This window comes from Danio rerio, chromosome 21 (genome assembly GCF_049306965.1).
Source record: "Danio rerio strain Tuebingen ecotype United States chromosome 21, GRCz12tu, whole genome shotgun sequence".
Lineage (NCBI taxonomy): Eukaryota > Metazoa > Chordata > Actinopteri > Cypriniformes > Danionidae > Danio > Danio rerio.
Genome location: NC_133196.1, coordinates 26,722,893 through 26,746,838, shown reverse-complemented (window position 1 = coordinate 26,746,838; position 23,946 = coordinate 26,722,893). Strand labels below are relative to the sequence as shown.

General features: G+C 35.6%; 1 protein-coding gene across 1 annotated transcript; it reads left to right on the top strand.

Annotated features, from left to right (window-relative positions):
* Nucleotides 1-4,327: 4,327 nt before the first annotated feature.
* Nucleotides 4,328-23,706, top strand: st14b (ST14 transmembrane serine protease matriptase b; the record flags this gene model as incomplete). The annotated part of the gene is given in 17 exon segments (NM_001077737.1): nucleotides 4,328-4,667; nucleotides 5,616-5,772; nucleotides 5,852-5,982; nucleotides 6,449-6,519; nucleotides 8,186-8,367; nucleotides 9,397-9,432; nucleotides 9,512-9,746; nucleotides 9,881-9,905; nucleotides 14,154-14,277; nucleotides 14,366-14,470; nucleotides 14,570-14,677; nucleotides 14,766-14,882; nucleotides 16,937-17,059; nucleotides 19,351-19,534; nucleotides 19,612-19,883; nucleotides 23,153-23,289; nucleotides 23,387-23,706. Coding segments are annotated over 17 exon segments (2,262 nt in total). The 5' UTR covers nucleotides 4,328-4,574.
* Nucleotides 23,707-23,946: the final 240 nt, after the last annotated feature.

Sequence of the window (23,946 nt, the reverse complement as noted above, 5' to 3'; positions counted from 1 at the left end):
TATGTAAGGATTATGTATGGAAGGAGTGAATCATGTGTCTATGTATAGATGGAATATATCAGGTGTGTATGAATGGAATCTATCGTGTGTATATTTAGTAATTTGGTATATTTAGTGTATATTTAGTAATAACTGAAGTGGATCAAGTATAGTAATATTCTCTTTTAACACTGACACCACATACTTTTCGAAGCATTTCATTACAACTGACATGAGAGCAATTGGTCTAAAATCATTGTTATCTACAGGACGGGTAATTTCAGGCACAGGATTATAAGAGATTTTTTTTCAGATTGCTGAAACTACCTTCAAATCAATAGATTTTTTAAATAAGGAACACCACACCGGGGCGAAGCAGTGGTGCAGTAGGTAGTGCTGTTGCCTCATAGCAAGAAGGTCGCTGGTTCGGTGGTTCGAGCCTCGGCTCAGTTGGCGTTTCTGTGTGAAGTTGTGTGGATGATATTCCTACGTTGGGTTGCGGCTGGAAGGACATATGCTGCATAAAAACTTGCTGGATAATTTGGCGTTTCATTCCGCTGTGGCGACCCTGGATTAATAAAGAACTAAGGCGACAAGAAAATGAATGAATGAGAACACCACACTGGTGACAGTTCTTTTGCGCATACCTTTAGTAAGAAGCCCAAGAGACCATCAGGACCAGCTGATTTCTTTGGCCATATCTTCTTAAATAATAGTTGAACTTGATCACAGTCAATCGGCAAATTGCTTTCTCTTGATTCATTAATATAAAATGAGTTTATTTTTTTTTCCACTTTCTGAATTTATACTGTGAGTGTCGACCCTTAAGAAAAAAATATTTAGGTTCTCTGCTTTTTGTTTATCATCAGTTGTGGACACTAACTTTCTAGCTGGTTGCATATTTGCTATATTTTTGATTGAGCTCCAAAGTCTTCTGGCATTGGCTTGATAAAAAAATATTTTCTAAAATATTTTTGTTTTAATCTGGCACCTCAGAGCAAATTATTTAATTCCTTCTGCACGATTTTTAATTCAACCCGGTCATACTTTTTAAATGCAACTTTTCCTATTAATGCAGTTCTTTTTTTTTGTGATATGCACTTTATAATTTGGATACATTGTTGGTACAGTTGTTCCATCTAAATTCTCATTATTGAATACATCCCAATCAGTGCATAAAAACAGCCCTTTAAAGATTGAATATTATCATCAGACCATACCAAAACATCTTTAGTTATGGGTTTCAAAAGCAGAGCAGCGCCACCAGAAGTCACGCTGTATATCATGTGTATATGCATGTATTTAGTGTATCATATTTATGGATGGAGTGTATTATGTGTATGTGTATATGTATGGAGAGTATCATGTGTATATGTATGGAGAGTATCATGTGTATATGTATGGAGTGTATTATGTGTCTATGTATGAATGGAATCTATCATGTGTATATGTATGGAGTGTATCATGTGTATATGTTATAAGTGTATTGTGAATTTATAATTTATTGTGATGGAATGTACCATGTGTGGCTCAGTAGCTCAGTGGTAACTTACACCAGAGACCCGGGTTCTATCCCAGACCCTTACAGGAGTTTATAATGTATATGTATGTATCGTATGTATCAAATGTATTGTATGGATGGATGGAGTGTATGTTGTGTATATGTAAGGATGGAGTGGATCATGTGTGGCTCAGTAGCTCAGTGGTAATGTGACTCACCTCTCACACCAGAGACCTGGGTTCTATCCCAAACCATGACAGGAGTATGTTGTGTGATGTATATCATGTATATGGTGTATCATGAGTATATGAATGGAGCATGTGTATTTGTATGGAGAGTTTAGTATGAATATGCAAGGATGGAGTGTAACAAACAGACATCAACAATTATTATTTAAATCTCAACAACATAAACTAAAGGCAAAGAAAGAAATTGTAAGAGCATAAAGCTGTATAACTTATTCATGCTGCAATGCATGCTGGGAATTTTATACTATGCTGGCACCCAGCATGCATTGCAGCATGAATAAACTGCATTTTTTTTAACAACTATGATTGAGGTTCACACCCTGACTCTTGATGTCTGTGTTTTAAATGTGCTGCTGGAGTCACATTATTTTGTGCATTAAAATTTTATTATTTATTTTTACATAATTTCCCAGAGATGGGTTGTGGCTGGAATGGCATCCGCTGCGTAAAAACTAGCTGGATAAGTTGGCAGTTCATTCCGCTGTGGCGACCCCGGATTAATAAAGGGACTAAGCTGACAAGAAAATGAATGAATGAATGAATGAATGAATGAATGAATGAATTTTTACATAATTGTTGACTCTCCATGAAATGCTGTAGCATTGTCCCAAACAAATTAACAATAAATTATTTTACATTTTTCTTATGACTTACACTATAAAATACCTAAATTATATCTGTGATAATTAACACACACAATTTCTTATGGGTTTAGCAGTCATAACCGATGAGCTTAAAAAACACAGTTATAACAGCCAGAGAAACATTGGGGCCGAAGCATTAATGATCATGAGCACAGCTGAAGCCGCCTCTGATCTCCATGATGGTGAGGTCAAATGAAATGTTTTCAATAAAAAACATAAACCTCTGTTAATTATCAAATCATTTTTGCAGATATGACAGAAATGAAGTCAAACTTTAATCAGTGAATCTGGTAATGATATTAATAATGGAGTTGTTCATTTCTCTATTTTAATTCAGTTACTGTTGCTGTATAGTTTTATTTCTTGTTCTTTCCTTCAGTGATTGTGCTGGTCACCAGCAGGTGTTCAACAGTGTCAGAATACACTCATTTGGTCATTCACTCTGTTTAGTGGACTAAACTAATCAACAAATTTAGAGACTATAAAGAGGGTTTATTGTGAGATTTCAGACACTGATTACTTTCTCGAAAACAAAGGTTAGATCTGTTACAGTTATTTTCTGTATTTTGTCCATTTTGAGCTGTTAGTCATTTGACTGTTTTCGTCACTGTAAATTTTACAGACTTCTACTGTTAAAACCATGGACTTTTTTTTTTACATTTAATACTGTATATATATTAGATATGTAATATAATAGAATATTTTATTTAATGCTTACATTAAAGCAGCTGTTCTGGTTAGAATGTCTGTGTATGCAAATTGCAATTTGAAAGGTTACAGATGTTATACGCAGACAGCATGTTGAAACAACAAAAAGTAAGTAAAGTTAAATTATTCTCCTAAGTGGCACTTAATGAGCAAGTTGTTTCAGTTAATCAAACATAATAAGCTCAATTCACTCAAAAACTATAAAAAAGTCACACAAACTCAAACTATTTGAGTTAGTAGAACTGTTTCAGAAAATTAAGTTTATGCAACCCAATCAATTTAATTATTTTAAATATTTGAGTTTATATATATATATATATATATATATATATATATATATATATATATATATATATATATATATATATATATATATATATATATATAGTAATTAGATAATTTTACATTGTAACCTCATTAATCAATTGTTTAAAAATGTTTAATTATTTGTGATTTATTGAAGGCAATATGCAAATCTAAACAAAACCTTCATGCTAATAGTGAAACCCTAAAATTAATGCTGGCATATTATATATTTTTTTCTTAAATTAAACACATTCACTAACATTTATTACATAAGAATTTTGTTTAAACTATATTACATGCTACAATTATGTGTATCTGGCTTGATAGAAAACTATACAGTATACCTAATTTATCTCTTTTACAGATTTTTTAACATATAGGCCTGCAGTGCTCAGTATAATTATGTACACCCCGTTGAAAATATTTGTATTAAAATCACATTGAATACAGGCAATGAATTTTGCATTTAAACAAAGCAGATTTATTAAAAAGAAATGTTTGTTATAACAATATTTTAGTCATCAAACACATTTAGAAATTAAAAGATAATACAATTATAATGAAATAATACAAAGTTAATAAAATTGAAGCAAAATATTACAAACAAAATTACAACCTACAAAATTTAAAAAAAATTAACAATTTTATTTTGTTTCTCTTGATTTTTCCTCTTATTTTAAAATTGTATTTAATATTTTTCAATAACATATACATTTGGGTGTAGCCTACTATTTTTTACCTTTATTACTTTTATTAAATAAGCTCCAAATTTGGCTTCAGTCCTGACTAATCCAATGTAAGCACAAATATAATTTAGTATAACGTCCTGTTAAAATTATAAATATAAACATAGATTTGTGAGAGGTGTACTTATATATGCTGAGCGCTGTTTATCCCGTCCCACGTCACACACCTGTGTTCTTCAGGAAGTGCTCCTCGGGATGCTTGTGATTCACCTGCAGCTCGAAACTGGGTGGGAAGTAAGACCTTACGTTTTTCATTAATTATGTTTGTTTTCTTTGCAAAACCCACATTGATGGTAACGTTAAGAGGTGTATACACTTTCAGTACTAAAAGATCATGTAAAACGGAATGAAGGGCTAGTTTACGAAAACTTCTCTAACAGACACCTGCGCGCTAGCCCGCGGGTTTCGCTCTACTATACATGTGAGGACAAAGGCCGCCAGCATGACACACGTACGGCAACACGGGGGACCATCGGCCAATTTCACAAAAATGACGAGTGACATGGAGCCACTCAAAGCTGTGAATAAATTTCCGGTATGTTTTACACTACTCTTTGTTTTTAAAATTTTAGTCCGTCGTTTTTGGAGCTATTTTCAGTTATATACAGTAGCTACATGTAAGTGCGTCTTGGGACGTCCAAAAGGCGATACTGTAGAGCTGTTTGTGTTGATAATTTACGCAATTTCATGACTTATTTTTCGGAAATGTTGTTAGAATATATACATAATCAATATAGTTGTGTTATGTTTTAGCTTGTAAACTACTAATAACATACTATTTAAGATTAAAATGTCAAAATTGGTCAAAATAACAAAATTGATGCTGTTTTCAGACATGTTTTTATTTTTTTGTCATATTAATACTAATGTTTTAACTTCAGAAGGGTTAAGAAATTACTCAAATGCATGGCTAATAAATATGTTAAACTGATTTGTCATATATATTTTACATATTTCATATAAATTGTCTTGTATTTGATTTGATTAGATTTGTTTTGCTGTTTTATACTGCTCAACTTATGTTTATGGTACGATTATTGTTGTTATTGTGTTTAAAACTACTTTTGAAAGATTGTTTTGCTGTATGTTTTTAAAAAAAATCATCATGTTATATATAGTAAGATGTAATGTTAGATTGTCAACCACAATTTGCTTTCACTTTACTAAAAATAAGCAGCAGCTTGAGTCACGTGACTCTACATACTCTTGTAGGTACATACTTGACGAGGGAGTGTTGTTGACGCTGATGAGCTAGGTGTTGGTTGAGGATTAGAAAACAGTTGCAACCGCAATATTTTATGTACTCATACCAATGAGTTTGGACATCTTAAGAGGAATAGCCTGTTTTTATGTGGGTGTTTCAAAATTGCATGTTAGTCATGCACAGTTCATTGCTTTCACATTATATTTTGCAGACAGTAACTCATTCTCTAATGTAACAGTGCCAAAATCTCAAGAAGCACGTGTGTGTTTTCTGCTGCAGGATAATGTAACGGAGATCGTTCAGTATGTTCCTGCATCAGATACAAAGAAGGTGCAGAAGAGGAAGGTTACAATCCGTGGAATCGTTACTCTAGGTCTCCCCACGGCACTGGCAATCATTGCATTAATAACAGGACTGCTAGTGTGGCATTTCCATTGTGAGTGATTGTTATCATAAGTGATTCACATGTGAGTGATTTGGATAAAGCAGTAACTCCAGCACGTGCTTTGTTACAGTCAGATATAATGGAAAGGTGCGGAAGATGTTCAGTGGTCATCTGACCATCTCCAGTCAGACGTTCTCTGATGCTTATGAAAACAACAACAGCACCGAATATAAGGAGCTGGCTTTAAAAGTCTCAAAGCAGGTGAGGTGGACAGATTTTATTTAGGATGCTTTGCATGTCAACCTCATTAGTTTTTTTTTATTTTTTCCAATAAGTGAACATTGAGCACATAGACACCCCATAACAAAGAATGAGCTGGTGTGATGTTGTTTAGAACAAAATCAACTACAAATTTTTGTAGTTCAGAACTTCTGCTTTCTTTGATTTGAGTATTTTATAGTAGTGCAATTTTAATGATAATATTAATAATAATAATATGAAGAAGAGAATACATTTAGAATTGAAAATAAACTATACACATTCTTTTACTGTTTTCATAAAGCAGTCTCTGTATATAATGCTAAACATGACCTGTGACTTGACTGGAACTAAATTACAAAATTGGTGCAAGTGTCCATAACACTATTATCATTATCAGATGCTTTCTTATCTGCTATTTTCTTTGTGTGTTTATTTTAAAACTTGTGACATTCTACTTTTGTTTCAGCTCAAAAGTATATATGGCCAAGTGCACGTGCTGTCCAGGTACCATGTGGCATCTAGTGTACAGGGTTTCAGGTAATTTTATATAATTTCACCTCATCTAATGCCAGAAAATGATTATGTGGAAGGACAATCAGAAAGGTCAGCAATTCAGTTAATTTCACCACCGTTATCAAAGATGTGATTAACCTAGTATTAACCTCATATTAATTGACTTGTGAAAAGTGGAAGCTTTAGAAAAGAGATTTTCAGCTTGTTATTATTATATTTTTTTTTTACTTGTACCTTTAGTATGATTGTAGAATGAGGATTTGTGGATGAAATGTTTAATATTAGAATTTATGCTGCTGAGCTGTTGAATGCTTGATTTCGATTGGTTGATGTACAGTACAATAAATGTGTAATTATTTTCAGGCAAAGCTAAAGTATAGTTCCAGAGTGTTACAATTACAGTTTCATATCTTGGATCATATGCTGCTGGAAGTGGTGTTAGTGAGACCAGCAGGGGGGTGCTCAACGTGCGGTCTGTGTGAATCCTAACGCCTCAGTATATTGATGGGGACTCTATACTGGGATACTAGCTATACAGGTACCTGACTCTTTGTGGTCATTTAAAATCCCAGGATGTCCTTCAAAAAAGAGAAGGGGTTTAATCCCAGCATCCTGGCCAAATTTGCCCTCTGGCCTTTGTCCATCATGGCCTCCTTACCATCCCCATATTATAATTGGCTTCATCACTCTGTCTCCTCTCCACCAATCAGCTTGTGTGTGGAGTGCTATCTGGTGCAATATGGCTGTCGTTGCATCATACAAGCGGATACTGCACGCTAGGGGTGGATGAGGAGATTCGCACCACAAAAAAAAAAAAATTGTGCAAAGTGCTTTGAGTGTCCAGAAAAGCAATATATAAAAGTAATGATATATTATTGTTACTATTAAATATATTGGCAATTAAAAATGAGCAATTTTTGGCTTTAATTTATTAAAATAAAATGATAATAATAATTAAAAGTAAAGTTCACATAATCTTTTCTCTCTCCTCTACAAATGCACACACAAACTGTACAGACACACTCTCACAGAAACATGTTATATATAACATTTTATACTAGCAAAATGTAAACAGTCCTGTTCTACAGTGAAACTTATAGTTTTGCTATTTGTAGAACGTTGTTGAGAGACACACAGACTCCTGTAATTAACTCTCTCTCTCTCTCTCTCTCTCTCTCTCTCTCTCTCTCTCTCTCTCTCCCTCTCTCCTCTCTCCTTTCTCTTTAATAATTGCAATAATGGCTGAATTAGTCTGCTAAGTATGGCACAAACCTCCATTAATTGCTCAAAAAATCTATTATCAAGAGGTTTGGGATGTGATTTGTCAAATTACTCTTGCATAAAAACCTTACAATTGTCTTGAAAATTGAAATACAATTAGTTGAGGTGTGGTATTTGTAGTCTTTTATTGTAAAGTAAAAGCGCGCCCAACCTGCTGTTAGTAATTTTAATATAATATTCCAGCAGCCCGCTGTCACTTATGTCAGGACTAACTGATGAAAGTAAATAGTATAAAGCTTATATTTTCATAGGAATGTCTTAAGATTCGATTACCAGTACATGAGGATAACTAAACATTCTGGAAACAAAACCTTCAGTGTTTTACAACATCACAAATTATAATGACTCATTTAATTCAATGAATTGAATTTTTGTTTACCGAGTTTCTGTTTTTCTTCTTCTTTTGTAGTGAAGGCAATAATAATGGTATTATTGCATATTACTTGTCTGAGTTTAATGTGCGGGAATCCAAAGTATCTGCTTTGGAAGAGGCTATTGCATCCATGGATGACACAGAAAATACCAGGAAAAGCCGAAGAGGGTTCAGTCGCATGACTGACAGCCTCATCATTGATGGCATTACTTCAGGAGGTAAATCTACTACCAAACAGTTTCATGTTACTTGTTTAGGCCTGTCACTTCTTTTAATCCAGCCAGGAACTTCTTAGGGACAAGAAACAAACAATGAACAAAGGAATAGGGGAATCGTTTTAATCAGTGTTGACTTGTATAAACTTAATTGATTTAATTATCAACATCTATAAGAGCAAAGACAATAAGAGACTTGTTTCAAATTTGTATTTTTCCATCCAATCCACCAAGGAACACCTAACAAATGGCATCACACTAAAATGAAAGGTAGAATCCAACCTAGTTATCTCAGAGGAAGATTGGTTGAGTATGTGCTCTGTACAGCCCAACTTCTTCCAGCTCTGGTACTGTGTGTGGAAAGATTTTTGCTGGAGGAATCTTACTGGACACTTTATAAGTAGTTAATATACATGCAAACTTCAGAGAAGGATAGGGGGCAGTGATGGAGGAAATGTGGGGAAGACTTAGCAAACCATTTTTACATATTTTGGAATTGCTCAGCCATTCAGTCATGTTGGCAGGATTTAATGCAAGTTATATAAAATATTTTGGTGACGGATTGGACTTTTTTTTTACAGCAATTTAACTGGGAAATTTTGCAGTGAACTTAATGGTAATAGACTAGTATTTACTTAAAATATTTCTAACAACCAGTAAAAAAAACTGTAACTCGAAAGTGGCCACAACTCTCAAACCCCCTACAAAATCTAAATGGTTGGATATTGTATATAATGTTTGAAATATGGAGATGATGGCTTTTTCTTTAAAACTACAAATGGACAAATACATGCGATATTGGGCGAAATTGATTGTAATTATGCCTTTACACAGTTTAAACTGATTTTTATATGTATTTGTAAATGTGACCTGTAAGGAAATACAGGATGTGATCAGTCAACTGTTCATTTAAGGTACAATGTGTTATTGTAATTTAAAAATATATATATTTCTACTTATTTCTTTTCCTTTTTCTTCCTTAAAAAAGAAATAAAGTATAAAAAGTGTTGATTAATATTTTCTGTATTACAGCTGTGGATGCTCGATTAGCTGACCGAAACCTCAAACGTGAGCATAACAAGCATTATTTACTTAATTATTTGCATCTGTTTCTCAGACTCATATTGAGATTTTCTTGACTTTTTAGGGTCCAGTAAGAGGTCGAATCATGCTCATGCAAACCAGACAGACATAATCCGGTCTCCTGGTTTCCCCGATAACTCTTATTCTCCCAACCTTTACACTGAATGGCAGATACGGGCTGACCCAGAGCACAGGGTCAGACTGGAGTTTGACGTCCTGGACCTGGAGAAGGATTGTCATAATGACTTCATCAAAGTGTACGACTCATTAGCACCATCAGAGAAGCTAGTCATAACTGAGTGAGTGTTCATAATCTCTCTGTCATCTTCTCTGGGATGCAATGCAGCATCACACGTGTGAGCAATGTCATGTCACACATGTCTGTTTTCATTGTATTTGGAATATGTGGAATCTGATAAATGTGTTTATGTAGGAAATGTGGATACCGCTTACCCAACGAGAAGCTAATATTCATCTCTTCTGGCAATGTCATGCTGGTTACAATGGTGACTAATGAAGAAAAAAACTACCCAGGTTTCAGGGCAATTTACTCACAGATTCCAGCCAAAATTCAAGGTAGAGTATACTGAGTTACCATCAATTGTCATTTAGTGTCTAAAAGTTCACTTTTTGACCAGTTACCTGTCCTGAAATTGCACTGCACATCTCCTTCCAAATACTCCCTTATGAAAAATGTTGAAAAACAAGATTGTATGTGTTGAAAGAAGTCCCTAAAGTCTAAACTGCATATATATAGTGACAAAAATACAGAAATAATCGAATGCCAATCCAAAAAAATTATATATTGGTGAAGTTTTATTCCTTGCCGCTTGTCACTGGCTTGCTTGGTTTGGAACTTGTGGAGCTGCACATCAATGGATTTGCTCTTGACCGTTTGGACTTTCAGCGGTGAAAATTAAACCACACTGAACTGAACTTCAACTCTAAAAACTGGACTGACAGTTTCAGTTTACTAGACATTCTATGTTAAGCTGCTTTGTTACAATCTACATTGTAAAAGCGCTATAGAAATAAAGATGAGCTGAATATATATCATTTATGTCATATATCAATATATGTCATTTATTCCTGTGATTCAAAGATCATTTTTTAACATTACTGCAGTTTTCAGTGTCATGTAATCCTTTAGAAATCATTCTAATATACTGATTTGCTGTTATATTTCTTGATATATTTGTGAAAACGGTTATAACTATTCTTTAATAGACAAAAAGCTCAAATGAATAGGAATTTGAAACATTTTAAATACTAAATGTATATTTTAGAATATCAATTATTTGCAAACTTTCTGAATAAAATAGAAAAATAAATCCCAAACATATGAACGTAATCAGAATCACCAGGTTCTGCAGAAAAGAAAAGAAAAAACTAATTAATCTGTGGTAAATGTGAGATTAAAATGTTTTACTCCGACTAAAAGTTCACCATGGATTTAAACTGTGTTTTGTATTGAAAATCTTCATGAATGAGGTTTGTGAAGAATGAACCTACAAATCTAATGATTTAAAAAGTATTAATGTGAGATATGTGTTAAATTAAAGGGATTGTTCAATCAAAAATGAAAATTCTGTCATCATTTTTTTACTCACCGTTTACTTGTTCTAAATCTTAATCAGTCTCTTTCGTCTGTTGAACACAAGAGAGGATGTTTTTATTTCAGAAAGATGGAGACCTGTGACCATTGACCAAAGTATTTCTTTTTCTTACTATGGATATCAATGGTTACAGGCTTTCAGCTATTTTTAGCTAACTTATTAAGGTTAGGAACCACTTGAGGGTGAGTAAATAGAGAGTCAATTCTAATTTCTGCTCAGTATTTGTGTGACATGTTTTTTTCATATTCTTTAGACTGTGGAGGTCGTCTAACAGGTCTCCGTGGTGCCTTCACATCACCTGGATATCCCTCTCATTACCCACCTCAGATTGAGTGTGTCTGGAACATTGAGGTGAAAAAGATTCACTCTACTTTGCTCAATTTCTTACATTAGTCAATTATGTGTCAGTTATTTGATGCTCTGTCTCACAGGTTCCACCAGGAAAGCATATCAAGGTGAAGTTTGACAAGTTCTCCATACACAATCCTGAACAGAACATCATCAACTGCCCCACAGACTACCTGGAGCTCAACTACAGGTTAGACAGAAGTGTCTTTCATTTAAAGGCATCATTTACACAGAAAAGGTATTACTGACTGTTCAAATATAAATAAGTTAATAATTTACGCACCATTATTTGAAAGTTTGGATAAAATAATAGATTCATTCAACAAGATTACATTAAATTAGTAAATAAGACACTAATAATTCTGTTCTTTTGAACATTCTGTTCATGAAATAATTCTGAATAATTGTGTCATGTTTCCACAAAAATATTGAGCAACACAGATGTATTCAGCAATGGTTAAATAAATAAGCCACCAAATCATCATTTGAGCGCTGATGTCAAGATGCTGGAAATTCAGTTCAGAAAATTTACTCTGTCACAGGAATAAATCATATTTTAAATGTTTATATATTGTATATATTCACATAGAAAACAATTATTCATTCATTTTCTTTTCGGCTTAGTCCATTTATTAATCAGAGTTTGCCACAGAAGAATGAACCGCCAACTAGAGATCTGCGCGGGACTAAATTTTGAATCATGCTCCCGCCCGCACCTGCCAGGTTTTAAACCCGAACCCGACCGCTCCCGCTTATATTAAGCATTTGTTGTCCCGCTGCCCGACCCGCCCTGTTTTCTACCCACCGCGCCTGATTCCGCTAAAGAGCGGGGGGAGAACAAAACCGAAAATCACCCAGCTATACAGTCCAGACAGCCTATAACAAGCTGTCTGTATAAACACACACACACAAAGCACCAAGCACACATACACAGAAAAAAGCTCTCTCTCTCTCATTCGCGCGCGCACTAACATACACACTTAAGCACCAAGCACACACACAGGCAAAGCTCTCTCTCTCATTTGCGCGCGCGCACTAACACACACACACACACAAGCACCAAGCACACACACAGGCAAAGCTCTCTCTCTCATTCACACACACACACACACACACACACACACACACACACACACACACACACACACACACCTCTCATTCGCGCGTGCGCACACATACACACACACACAGCAACAAACAAGCTAAACACAGCATCGCGCTATTTCATTTACACACATACATACGCGTGCTTGCTCGGGAGTCGGGAGCCATATTGCTAGACAGCCCGCTTCCGTCCCAAATTAAACCCGCTACCAACCGCTGCAAATGTATTGCAGACCTCTACCGCGAACTTATCCAGCATATGTTTATGCAGCGAATCCCCTTTCAGCTGCAATCCATCACTGGAAACACCTATACACTCTCAATCACACACATACACTACAAACAATTTAGCCTACCCAATTTTTCCTCTGGGTGTTCCAGTTTCCCCCACAAGTCCAAAGACATGTGGTATAGGTGAATCGGGTAAGCTAAACACTCTGAGCAGTCCTTCTTATTTGCGTCTAATATACCCCAGTTTGTCACGGGGGCATGAATGAAATGTTCATGAGTCAAAGTGAGACTGCCGAACTGCAGTTAAAGTCAGCCAAAATTACTGGAAACTCTTACATAAAAGCACTTCTCGTAAACACCTTAATTACATTATTGTCTATTAAGGCAAATAACTAGATTACAGAAGTCCATGTATGCGTAGTCAGTATATCTTCGAAGTAAGTGAAAGATCCAGAAGGGCATCCTGCTGATTTGATTCAGAAGGGCACTTTTTTGCCAGACGGCTCAGAGGTCAGGTTTACATTCGCGCTAAAATATCAAGGTGAAAGTCATCATAGCTAGCGTAGAATAGACCCATCTCCCAACCCAACTTTGAGAATAGATTAACGCCGATATTTTTTTTATTGTCCGATAAAAGTAACGCAGCACGTTAACGCCGATTGGCCCACCACTACTACTTATCTAGTGTTTCTTTCGGTAAAACTGAAACTAATACTAAAATGACTAATACTAAAAAGAATAATTGTTGATTGATTTCGTTCCAACTGCTATGAAATGTGTCTAAAAGAGATGTGATGTAGCACTGTTGCAGCTGGTTTGGTAAAAAAAAAAATAATAATATATATATATATATGCGTTTTTACTCTTAACTTTTAGGACACAATGTAAGAGTTTTTATCTCACTGTCCCCAATCGTTTGAATATTAGTGTAGATTTGCTAGCTACACTGTAAAAAATATATACTTGCAGTTGCAGTGTACTTTGCAGTTTTTTTTTTTTTTATTTGGTGATTCATTTTATATTTTTCTCCAATTTTTGTTTTTAAATGTTTTTATTTTTCTTTATTTATGCTTTTGAATTGCATAATGGGACCTTGATATTTTTTCCTCAACAACTTTGAACCTAATAACAGTATATTACAGTACAAAAACCTTTTAATAAGCTGCCAGTTCATTTTCTGTTATTTTATAGGCTTATTTCTCTATATTTTATTTATTATTCATTAAATTATTTAAAATTACTAAAATGTCAATAAAAGTTACTTTGTTAAATTGCAGAGCTGAATATTCAGCATCAAAAATCAACAGAGTAGAGATTAACACACAATGCAAAATAGAAACTGTTCATTCAGATATTTTTCTACAGTGTACAGATTAAAACATTTTCCATTGTTTTAGGATATGTGGAGAGAAGCCACCTAAAACTGTGTACACAGTCAAATCAAACCAATTAACAGTAAAATTCAATTCTGACCGTTCCTATGTGAGTGAAGGATTTTCTGCAGAGTTTGAGGCCTTTGAACCCACCAATCGTGAGTAGAATCATGTTTTTTTTAAAGGGGTTGTTTATGTTCTAAGCCAGTCCACATGCTAAAAAATTACTCTGTCACCTTTCCACAGCCTGTCCTGGAAGATTTGAGTGTGACAATGATCTGTGTATTTCATCTGACCAGCATTGTGATGGGTACAATGACTGTGGTGATATGAGTGATGAGAGAGGCTGCAGTAAGTTTATATCATCATTTCTTGAACACATGGACGTTTTAGTTAAGGTACTGAGCATATTAATGATGTTGCTTTTTTTTTCTTTACCCATGCATCCAGTGTGTAATGAGACTCAAATCCAATGCAAGAATGGCTTCTGTAAGCCCAGCTTCTGGGGCTGTGATGGGGTGAATGACTGTGGAGATAACACTGATGAGGAAAACTGTGGTAGGGATAAAAGGAGCTCTCAAATCAGGAAATACAGCGCAAGTGTAATGGAGACAGCTTCAGGTTGTTCATTCGATCTTTTCTGCAGGGAATTGCAAAACTTGGGAGTTCAGGTGTCGAAGTGGCCGCTGCATCTCAGCACAGAAGCAGTGCAATGGCTACAACGACTGTGGCGATGGTTCTGATGAATCTCGGTGTGCGAAATGTAAGGAAAAAAATTATTGAATCAAAGGTATTTTGCTGTTAGCTGCATTACCTGGGGCCTCATGTACAAAGACTTGCATTGAATCTATACTAAAACATTGCGTTTGTGCAAAGCTGTAAATGTGCGTACGCAGTAAAAAATTCAGATGTATAAAACACTGTTTAAGCGGAATCACATGCATATTCTCTTTGTACATCTGAATTAATGTGAAACTGAGCGCACGTGCACGAATGCAAAACCCCTCCCTGCCTCCTCCCCCTAATAAATATGGTAATGACTCTACTTTAACAGAACCAAAGGAAAAAGCAATGGCAAAAGCAAGTAAAAAGAGAAGCTTTGAACAGAATGGGAATTGGAGGTGCTCGTTTCAGAGGTAGACCAGAAAAAAACTGTGTTATTTGCATCTTTGTCCTCTAGTATAAATAACAAAAGGAAAAAAAATAGAATGGTAGAGTTTAGTTGACGCGGTTAATGCAGTGGGGTCTGAACATCGCACTGTGTGTGAATTAAAAAAGAAATGGTTCGATGTAAAGGTGTCAAATTTTATAGTGTCTATTTAGGCAAATGGCACACCTTGTTGGAATGAGTTGAGTGACCCACCCATCAACATAACTAAAGAGTGCGGCCAACAGCAGCGTGAGTGGTGTACTGTAGCTCGTAAAGCGCATCGCAACATGTTGTTTGACACGTTCGATTATGAACTCGGTTTGAATCCAGCGTCCGATGAACTCATTCTTCTTTCTCCACTACATATCAGATTTTGCCAACTCTTGATCCTGAGGTAGCAAATGAACCTTTATAGCAATGTGCGTGCAGTAGATCGCTCCGATTAGATTGGGAAAACCGGCGATCGATGCAAATTGCGCATTAATGTTTGGCTTGTCGACTGCATGGTATGGAAACCTTATATACCTGCTAGACATGCAGATGATCCCATCCCTCAAAGCTACCATTGCACAGCTCAAAGACATTTTGTAGTGTGCAATTTAACATACTTGCCTCTAGGAATCGCCAATGGAAATAAAACAAACAAACAAACAAACAATAAATGCACATACGCCAGGCATGATGTGGCGTAGACCAACGCACATTCTCACGTTCATTTCATCGTTAGTAAATCCAAACATGAGCGTGAAATCTGGCGTACGCAAAGTTTTTGTGTGTACTACGTTGATACATTAGGTCCCTGGTCTGTTCAGCACTTTGTCCCTGTTTGACCTTAGTTTATCCTTTTATATATAAGGCAATATAGTAATAGTATTTTTGCCTAATTATAAGACTTAATGGGAGTGAAAGCACATCATAAATTGAAAGACTTTTTTTTTTTTTTACTTTTTAGGGAAATAATATCTAATCTTCTATCTATATTTTTTTCAGTAGCATTTTCACAAATTTTGTTCATTTTACTGGACAAAAAAAAAATCTTCTTAATCCTATACTGATACATTCATTTTAAAAATGCTGAAAATGTTTTATAATAGACCTGAAAGCATCTGAGGATATCTCTTAATCATTTTATAAATGGTTTTACAGCAATATAAATAAATATGCTTTATTATATATATTATGCATATCAGAAATTTTAGTTATGCTGATTTAGTTGACATCTAATGTGATAAATCATAAATCATCTGAATCAAATCATGTAGACAAATGGAAATATTATGCAATTATTTATTTTCATGTGAATTATTGTCCATGTGTTCACAGCAGGGACAGTTTATACAAAAACTGTGTATTTTTCCTTAACAACAATGTTGATTTGATGACCTTGAACAGAACTGCAAATCATTAGAAAGAGCAATAAATCTGTAAAATATTCCACCAGTTTGCATTTTTTCCTACATAAAACCTGGCTCTTCAGAATAGTGCTGCAGGTTTTTGTGTCATCTAGTGGTTAATAGGTAAATAAAATCAATTCATCTTTTCTTTAGTCCTATTTCACTGTGCGTTTAGCTTTTTAGTTAACCAGCACTGAATTGACTCTTATAGGTTAAAAAATATCCTCGATGCCAACATAAGCAGTTACTGACTTGCTTTTCTTTTATATCCAGCCATAGCTGTTCACTGCTCCGATTCCACCTATAAGTGCAAGAATAAGCAGTGCATTAGCAAGCTGAACCCCATGTGTGATGGAGAGACTGACTGTGTGGACGGTTCAGATGAAGCCGAGTGTAGTAAGTCCAGATTCTTTGGGGAATTATGTGGCATATGTTGTTTCATAATCAGGCCCATAGCCAGCCTGTTCTTTTTTTTCAAAAAGTGGACCTATCCGCAGTTATTCAAGGTTCAAATTCTGCATTTTAGTGACATTTTAAGCACTAATTTGTGCTGGATAAGCTTGTCGGATGGTTGTCATTAGCACACTTTTTGATGCAACAAAATACTTTCTACATTTTTGTCAAAGTGCTCACCATACTTTTTTTTTTTTGTTTTCAAAAATGTATGTTTATTTACAAATGTAAATTTAACTGTAAATTATTACAATTGTACATGTAATGTAATGAGATTAGAATTTTTGAAAAATTAAAAAAATACTTTATTATCATCTATTAAAAAAACAACAACAAAAAAACAAACAAACAACAACAAATATGGGAATTTATTAAAGCTTATTTTAAATTAAAAACTGTAGTCTATAAGGAAACAACAAACTGGCCAGCTCATTTCCTCAGTCAGAAATTGTTCATTTAAATAAGAAAATCCTTCTTTTATTATTTATTCTTCTTAAAGCCTTCTTCTATTTGTTATTTTCACAATTTATCATGGTATACTGTCAAAAATGGGACTAATGAGCTCATATAGGGGCCAAATTCTGGACTTCATCAGAAGGTGGTTCGTCTTTCTAAACACTTAAATCCCCCTGGCTATGCCTGATCATTAATATTTGATCAAATATAGACATAAGAAACATGTAAAAAGTATTTTATGCACATCAGGGCTGCATTGATTAAAGAAAAAGACTATAAATACAGTCATTTATTGAAATATTTTCATTCTTTTTTTTTTTTTTTTTTTTTTTTGGCTTAGTCCCTTTATTAATCAAGGGTCGCCACAGCAGTATCGCCAACTTATCCAGCATATGTTTTACGCAGTGGATGCCCTTCCAGTTGGAACCCATTACTGGGAAACACTTATACACTCTCATTCACACACATACACTACTGTCAACTTAGCTCACCCAATTCACCATAGCTTATGTCTTTGAACTGCGGGGGAAACTGGAGCACCCAGAGGAAACCTACGCAAACACTGGGAGTAAGTGCTGTGGTGCGGTGAGTAGCACTATCGCCTCACAGCAAGAAGATTGCTGGTTCGAACCTCAGCTGGGTCAGTTGGCATTTTTGTGTGGAGTTTGCATGTTGCATCCCGAGGAAACCCACGTGAACACTTGGAGAACATGCAAACTCCACACAGAAATGCTAACTCACCCATTCGAGACTCGAACCAGCGACATACTTGCTGTGAGGTGAGAGCGCTACCCAAAGCGCCACCGCGCCACCCATAACTGTTTTCATTTTTCAAAATGAAGAGTGCAAAACATAGAACATGGTGAACACAGAACAGGTAAATAGCCGTAAAACAGAAACACAACAGGAATTTTTATAAAACAGCAATGGCATTCAGAATAGCATTTATAGTTTGTAACATTCATAGTCATAATGATAATACTACAAATAATAATAGTAATAATATCAATAATAATAGTTAAGTTGTGGAACGATGGCTCAGTGGTTAGCACTGTCGCCTCACAGCAAGAAGGTTGCTGGTTCAAGTCCCGGCTGGGTCAGTTGGCCTTTCTGTGTGAAGTTTGTTTGTTCTCCCTGTGTTCGCGTGGGTTTCCTTAGGATGCTCCGATTTCCCCCACAGTCCAAGCACATGCCCTTTAGGTGAATTAAATAAACTAAATTACCTGTAGTGTGGCGACCCCTAATGAATAAAGTGACTTAGCCAAAGAAAAATAAATAAATGAATTACTTATCAATTATAATAAATAAAATAATTATAATGATTATGTCGATGATGTAATAACCGTAGTAATAAAGAAAATGACACATTCCCAACAAATACCACATATATCCTACACTGTAAAAATGTTGCTCACTTCAATTTTCAAGTTAAACCAAGTTTTAAACAAGTTAAAAGTTAAAATTTTCCAAAGCAAGATAAAGCAATGTAAAAACTTGCATTGTTTTATAGTATGTAATTTTATGGTGTCACTGTCAGTAATCACTTTTCTTCCTCCATCTTCCTTCACCTTCTCATTCATTAATATATAAAAAACATTTTTGGGGAATTTCCTATTTTAACATGTTCATTTATTCTTGCAGTTTTCAGCATCTTCATCTCAGTGTTCAGTGTACATGAGATCTCATGAATTTCAAGAAACATGTATTTTTGGTCAACATTACAAAGTTAAGACTTCTGTATTTCTGATGTGGTTCATGATGTTTATGTTATTTTGTAGAATGTGGGAAGAAGCCTCACAAGTCCAGTCGTATTGTCGGTGGAAAAGACTCAGATGAGGGAGAATGGCCCTGGCAGGTCAGCCTCCACATGAAGACGCAAGGTCATGTGTGTGGTGCGTCTGTTATCAGTAACAGCTGGCTGGTCACTGCTGCTCACTGCGTGCAGGATAATGATCAATTCAGGTGAGTTCTAATCTGCTTTGGCTTTCTCCTTCCCTCCTGAGCTGATTCTGAATGGCTTTTTGTTTTTTTTTTGCTAGATATTCACAGGCCGACCAGTGGGAGGTCTATCTAGGCCTGCACAACCAGGGCGAGACTAGTAAATCTACACAAAGAAGTGTGTTGCGCATCATTCCTCACCCTCAGTATGATCACTCGAGCTACGACAATGACATCGCTCTAATGGAGCTGGACAGTCCTGTGACTCTGAATCAGAACATCTGGCCCATCTGCTTACCTGATCCCACACATTACTTCCCAGCCGGAAAATCTGTATGGATCACTGGCTGGGGCAAGTTAAGAGAGGGAAGCGGTAAGTTGTGTAACATAAACCTTCATTACCATTTCAGTTTGAAGTTGATAAGGTTCTTTTATGTATTTGGAAGAAGTTTGACTTATTTCATACAGCATAAGTAGCCATTCAGAGTTTTTATTATTCATTTTTAATGAGATTTTTTTATGTATCTTTATTTACTGATATGGTACTCATTAGCTACTGACAATATCGATAAGCTGAGACGTTCCTTTTCTAATTCAGTTTATTCTGCATTGTCAGTAGCTTATGCTATGGGAGTGATATAAAACTGCCATTTTGAAACAAACACATTAAAATGCCATGTTGCAACAACCACAAGGCTAATAAGTGAAGGAAAAATTGCAGTAGAATCTAAAACTGCAAGATGTCAAAATCAAGTTATACACTAAATACCCACATGAACACATGAGCCCACAAGCACTGTCACATTCTGGTAAGTTGGCCTAGCATAAACCAATACAGCCAGGAGGCTGTGGCAGCTAAACGGAGATGAGCCAATATAAACAAATCAAGCATAAATCAAGCATGGTCTATGAACAGGCTTACAAAAAAAAAGAGCTGGCATTGCTGACGCTGGAAAAATGCAATACAACAGTATGTAATACAGGGCTCCCTACACTATGGCAGGTTAAGCTCTTACCTGCATCAACACACAATTCTAGAAGTTTTTAATATGCCATAAATACAGTGACTATGTTTACATGGACATTCATTCAATCATTCATTCATTTTCTTGTCGGCTTTGTCCCTTTATTAATCCGGGGTCACCACAGCGGAATGAACCGCCAACTTATCCAGCATATTTTTATGCCCTTCCAGCCGCAACCCATCTCCGAGAATCATCCACACACACATTCACACACACTCATACACTACGGACAATTTAGCCTACCCAATATACCTGTACCACATATCTTTGGACTGTGGGGGAAACCGGAGCACCCGGAGGAAACTCATGCGAATGCAGGGAGAACATGCAAACTCCACACAGAAACGCCAACTGAGCCGAGGATCGACCCAGCGACCTTCTTGCTCTGAGGCGACAGCACTACCTACTGCGCCACTGCGTCACCTTTTACATGGACATCAGTAATCTAATTATTTGCTTTAATCTAATTAAGAGAATAATAAGACTAAAGTGTTAACATATGTTGCTTTTTGAATGTTACTTTCATGATTGCGTTTTACATGTTATAGCATGTAATTCGATTAACATCATTGCGTCACCTCGCTATCCGCATTTTCTCCAGAGTTTCATGTGATTTTGGGTGTTTCATTTTTAAAGTGTCGACTTTAACTGCAGTTTGGCACTTCCACTTTCATTCACAAATATTTCATGCATGCCCCCGTTACAAACGAGATATTGGATGCAGCTATGAACTGCTGGAAGAGTGCTGTTTTACTGGAAGTTTTTACCGCATGCTGAATGGAAGAAAAAAAAACTTCCGCTTTTCACAATCAGTGTTGCCAATTATTTCCAATGAAAAGTAGCTAAAACCTGCCCGAAAAGTAGCTAAATGTTGTCAGATTTTAATTTGCATATCAGTGACGTCATAACATTGTATCTGACAAGCGTAAGCCTGTCATGTGTCTGCTCTCTGAGGCACCACGTATTATATTATATTGAAACATTACATCCAGATGCACAATAAATAGGTTCTTATTAACATATTATTTTGCGTGATTATGTCATTATGTAATTGCAACTCAAAACTACATCTTCATGTAGTATACAAAATAATTCATGTTTTCTCAAATTGACTGGCCATCACAGCAAAAACATTATTTGAAATATGTCCATTTAGATTTGTATGAAAAATATTGTCGACTATTTGTAAAAGTAATACAAACTCTTTTTGATCATAATTTTTTATTTTTTTTTAACACTGATAAACGTTACATTCTTTTATAAAATCACAGCTTGTGTACTTTCTCTTTTTTTACTTATGAAATTAACACATTTGTGAAAATGACAACAATTATTGCACTATTGGAATTTATTGCTACCTAAATTACCAACAATTATAGGTGTTAACAAATATCAGTAAATTAACAGTTATGAAAAACAATCTGAGCTAGCTATTTACTCTACTGAGTGAAGCCTGCAGCCACTGCTCTGTAAAGTCACTTTTTAGAAATTGCTAAAAGTAGCCAAATGAATGTTAAAAATTGCTAAACTTGTTGCCAGGTGCTTTTTGAAAAAAAAGTTGCTAGGGTAGAATGAAAAGGTGTCTGTGGTATGCACTGACTCGGTAGGTGCAAAGAGTGTCAAACAGCCGTGTGTGTGTGTGTGTGTGTGTGTGTGTGTGTGTGTGTGTGTGTGTGTGAGTGTGTGAGTGTGTGTGTGTGTGTGTGTGTGTGTGTGTGTGTGTGTGTGTGTGTGTGTGTGTGTGTGTGTGTGTGTGTGTGTGTGTGTGTGTGTGTGTGTGTGTGGACTATCCTGTCGCAAAATGCGGCGAAAAGTCCTACATGATGGTAATTGTACGAGTAAGGTGTTTACATGTCTACACTTCAATAATGTGTCTAAAATCGGCATACTCTACATGTCTTAATTCAATTTCCCTTTAGTTCGATTATGACCTTAATCTGATCAAATTATTCAAAAATCGCTGTTTACATGATAGACTCTTAATCAGAGTATTGTCTTAATCGCATTAATATCTAATTATTTGTGTCCATGGTGTCCACGTACTCATTGATGCTTTAGTTATTCCAGTTGCCGAATTTTTTGGTATTTATCTTCAAGAAATCACTGAAGGCAACGATATCTTGTTATTATAACCATATAATGTGACAATAAGCTCATTACTGTGTATTTACACCATGGCCTTATCTATGTAAACACACAAAAACAACATTACCATTATAGACACTGTAAAAAGGTCATTCTCAGCCACTAGACTTTTCTGACTGGGTATTCGAGTGTCATCAAGTCACAGATATGAACGTGTGTTGTGGAACTACTATACAGGAGTTATTACTATGGATTATAGATGGTGAAATTTAGCTGGGGTTTTTTAATCGTTTTTATATATAAGACTGTTGTTGGAGACCCCTAAAACCAAATTATGACCCTTTTTAATGCATAATAGGGGCTCTTTATGTGTGCCCAAACTCTTAATCTGTATTATACTGAGACATGTCCAAATAATGAGAGAAATATTTACACACTCAGGTTTGCACTGCTTATCTTTAATCACAAATGCTGATGCAACAAGAGCTTGATATTGTTAGTAAGCTAAAAAAAAGTGTTTTCCCCGCTCTAGATGCAGTGCCGTCAGTGTTGCAGAAGGCTGAGGTGCGCATTATTAACAGCACTGTGTGCAGCAAGCTGATGGATGATGGGATTACTCCTCACATGATCTGTGCAGGTGTATTGAGCGGAGGTGTTGATGCCTGCCAGGTAACCAAAACATCTTCTGCTATTTTTACATTCAGATACCGTACACTGTCCTTATGTTTTGTCAGTAATACAGACATATTCTTCATCCCCCTGCCAGGGTGACTCCGGCGGTCCAATGTCGTCCATTGAGGGCAATGGGCGCATGTTTCTTGCGGGAGTGGTGAGTTGGGGAGATGGTTGCGGTCGCAGGAACAGACCCGGTGTCTACACACGGGTCACAGATTACCGCAGCTGGATCAGAGAGATCACAGGGATATAAAGCCACAATGGTGACAAGAAAAGGCCTATAGAACAGCTTTCTGTATTAAGGGGATGATTTATTGTAAATGGAAAAGGTGCATTTACACAAAAATAAGCTTTTTTAAAAACATTGTTTAAAATTGTATTTGATGTTTTTTTATTTACTGAAAATAAATTAGATAAAGCAAAATGGCTTTAAATAGTTCTTGAAGGAAGACATTTGACACTGTTAAGGTACAAAGTATCTTATCACTGTAGTGGTACCTTCATGGATCAGATTTTAACCTTTGATGAAGGTACAATATTGTATCTGCAGGTTTAAAAAACCAAATGTATATTTTGGTTTCCCATTGGTACAAATCATGTCTTTAACGGTACAAACTGCAATGGTACACGTTTGTTTCTCTGTCTTAAGGT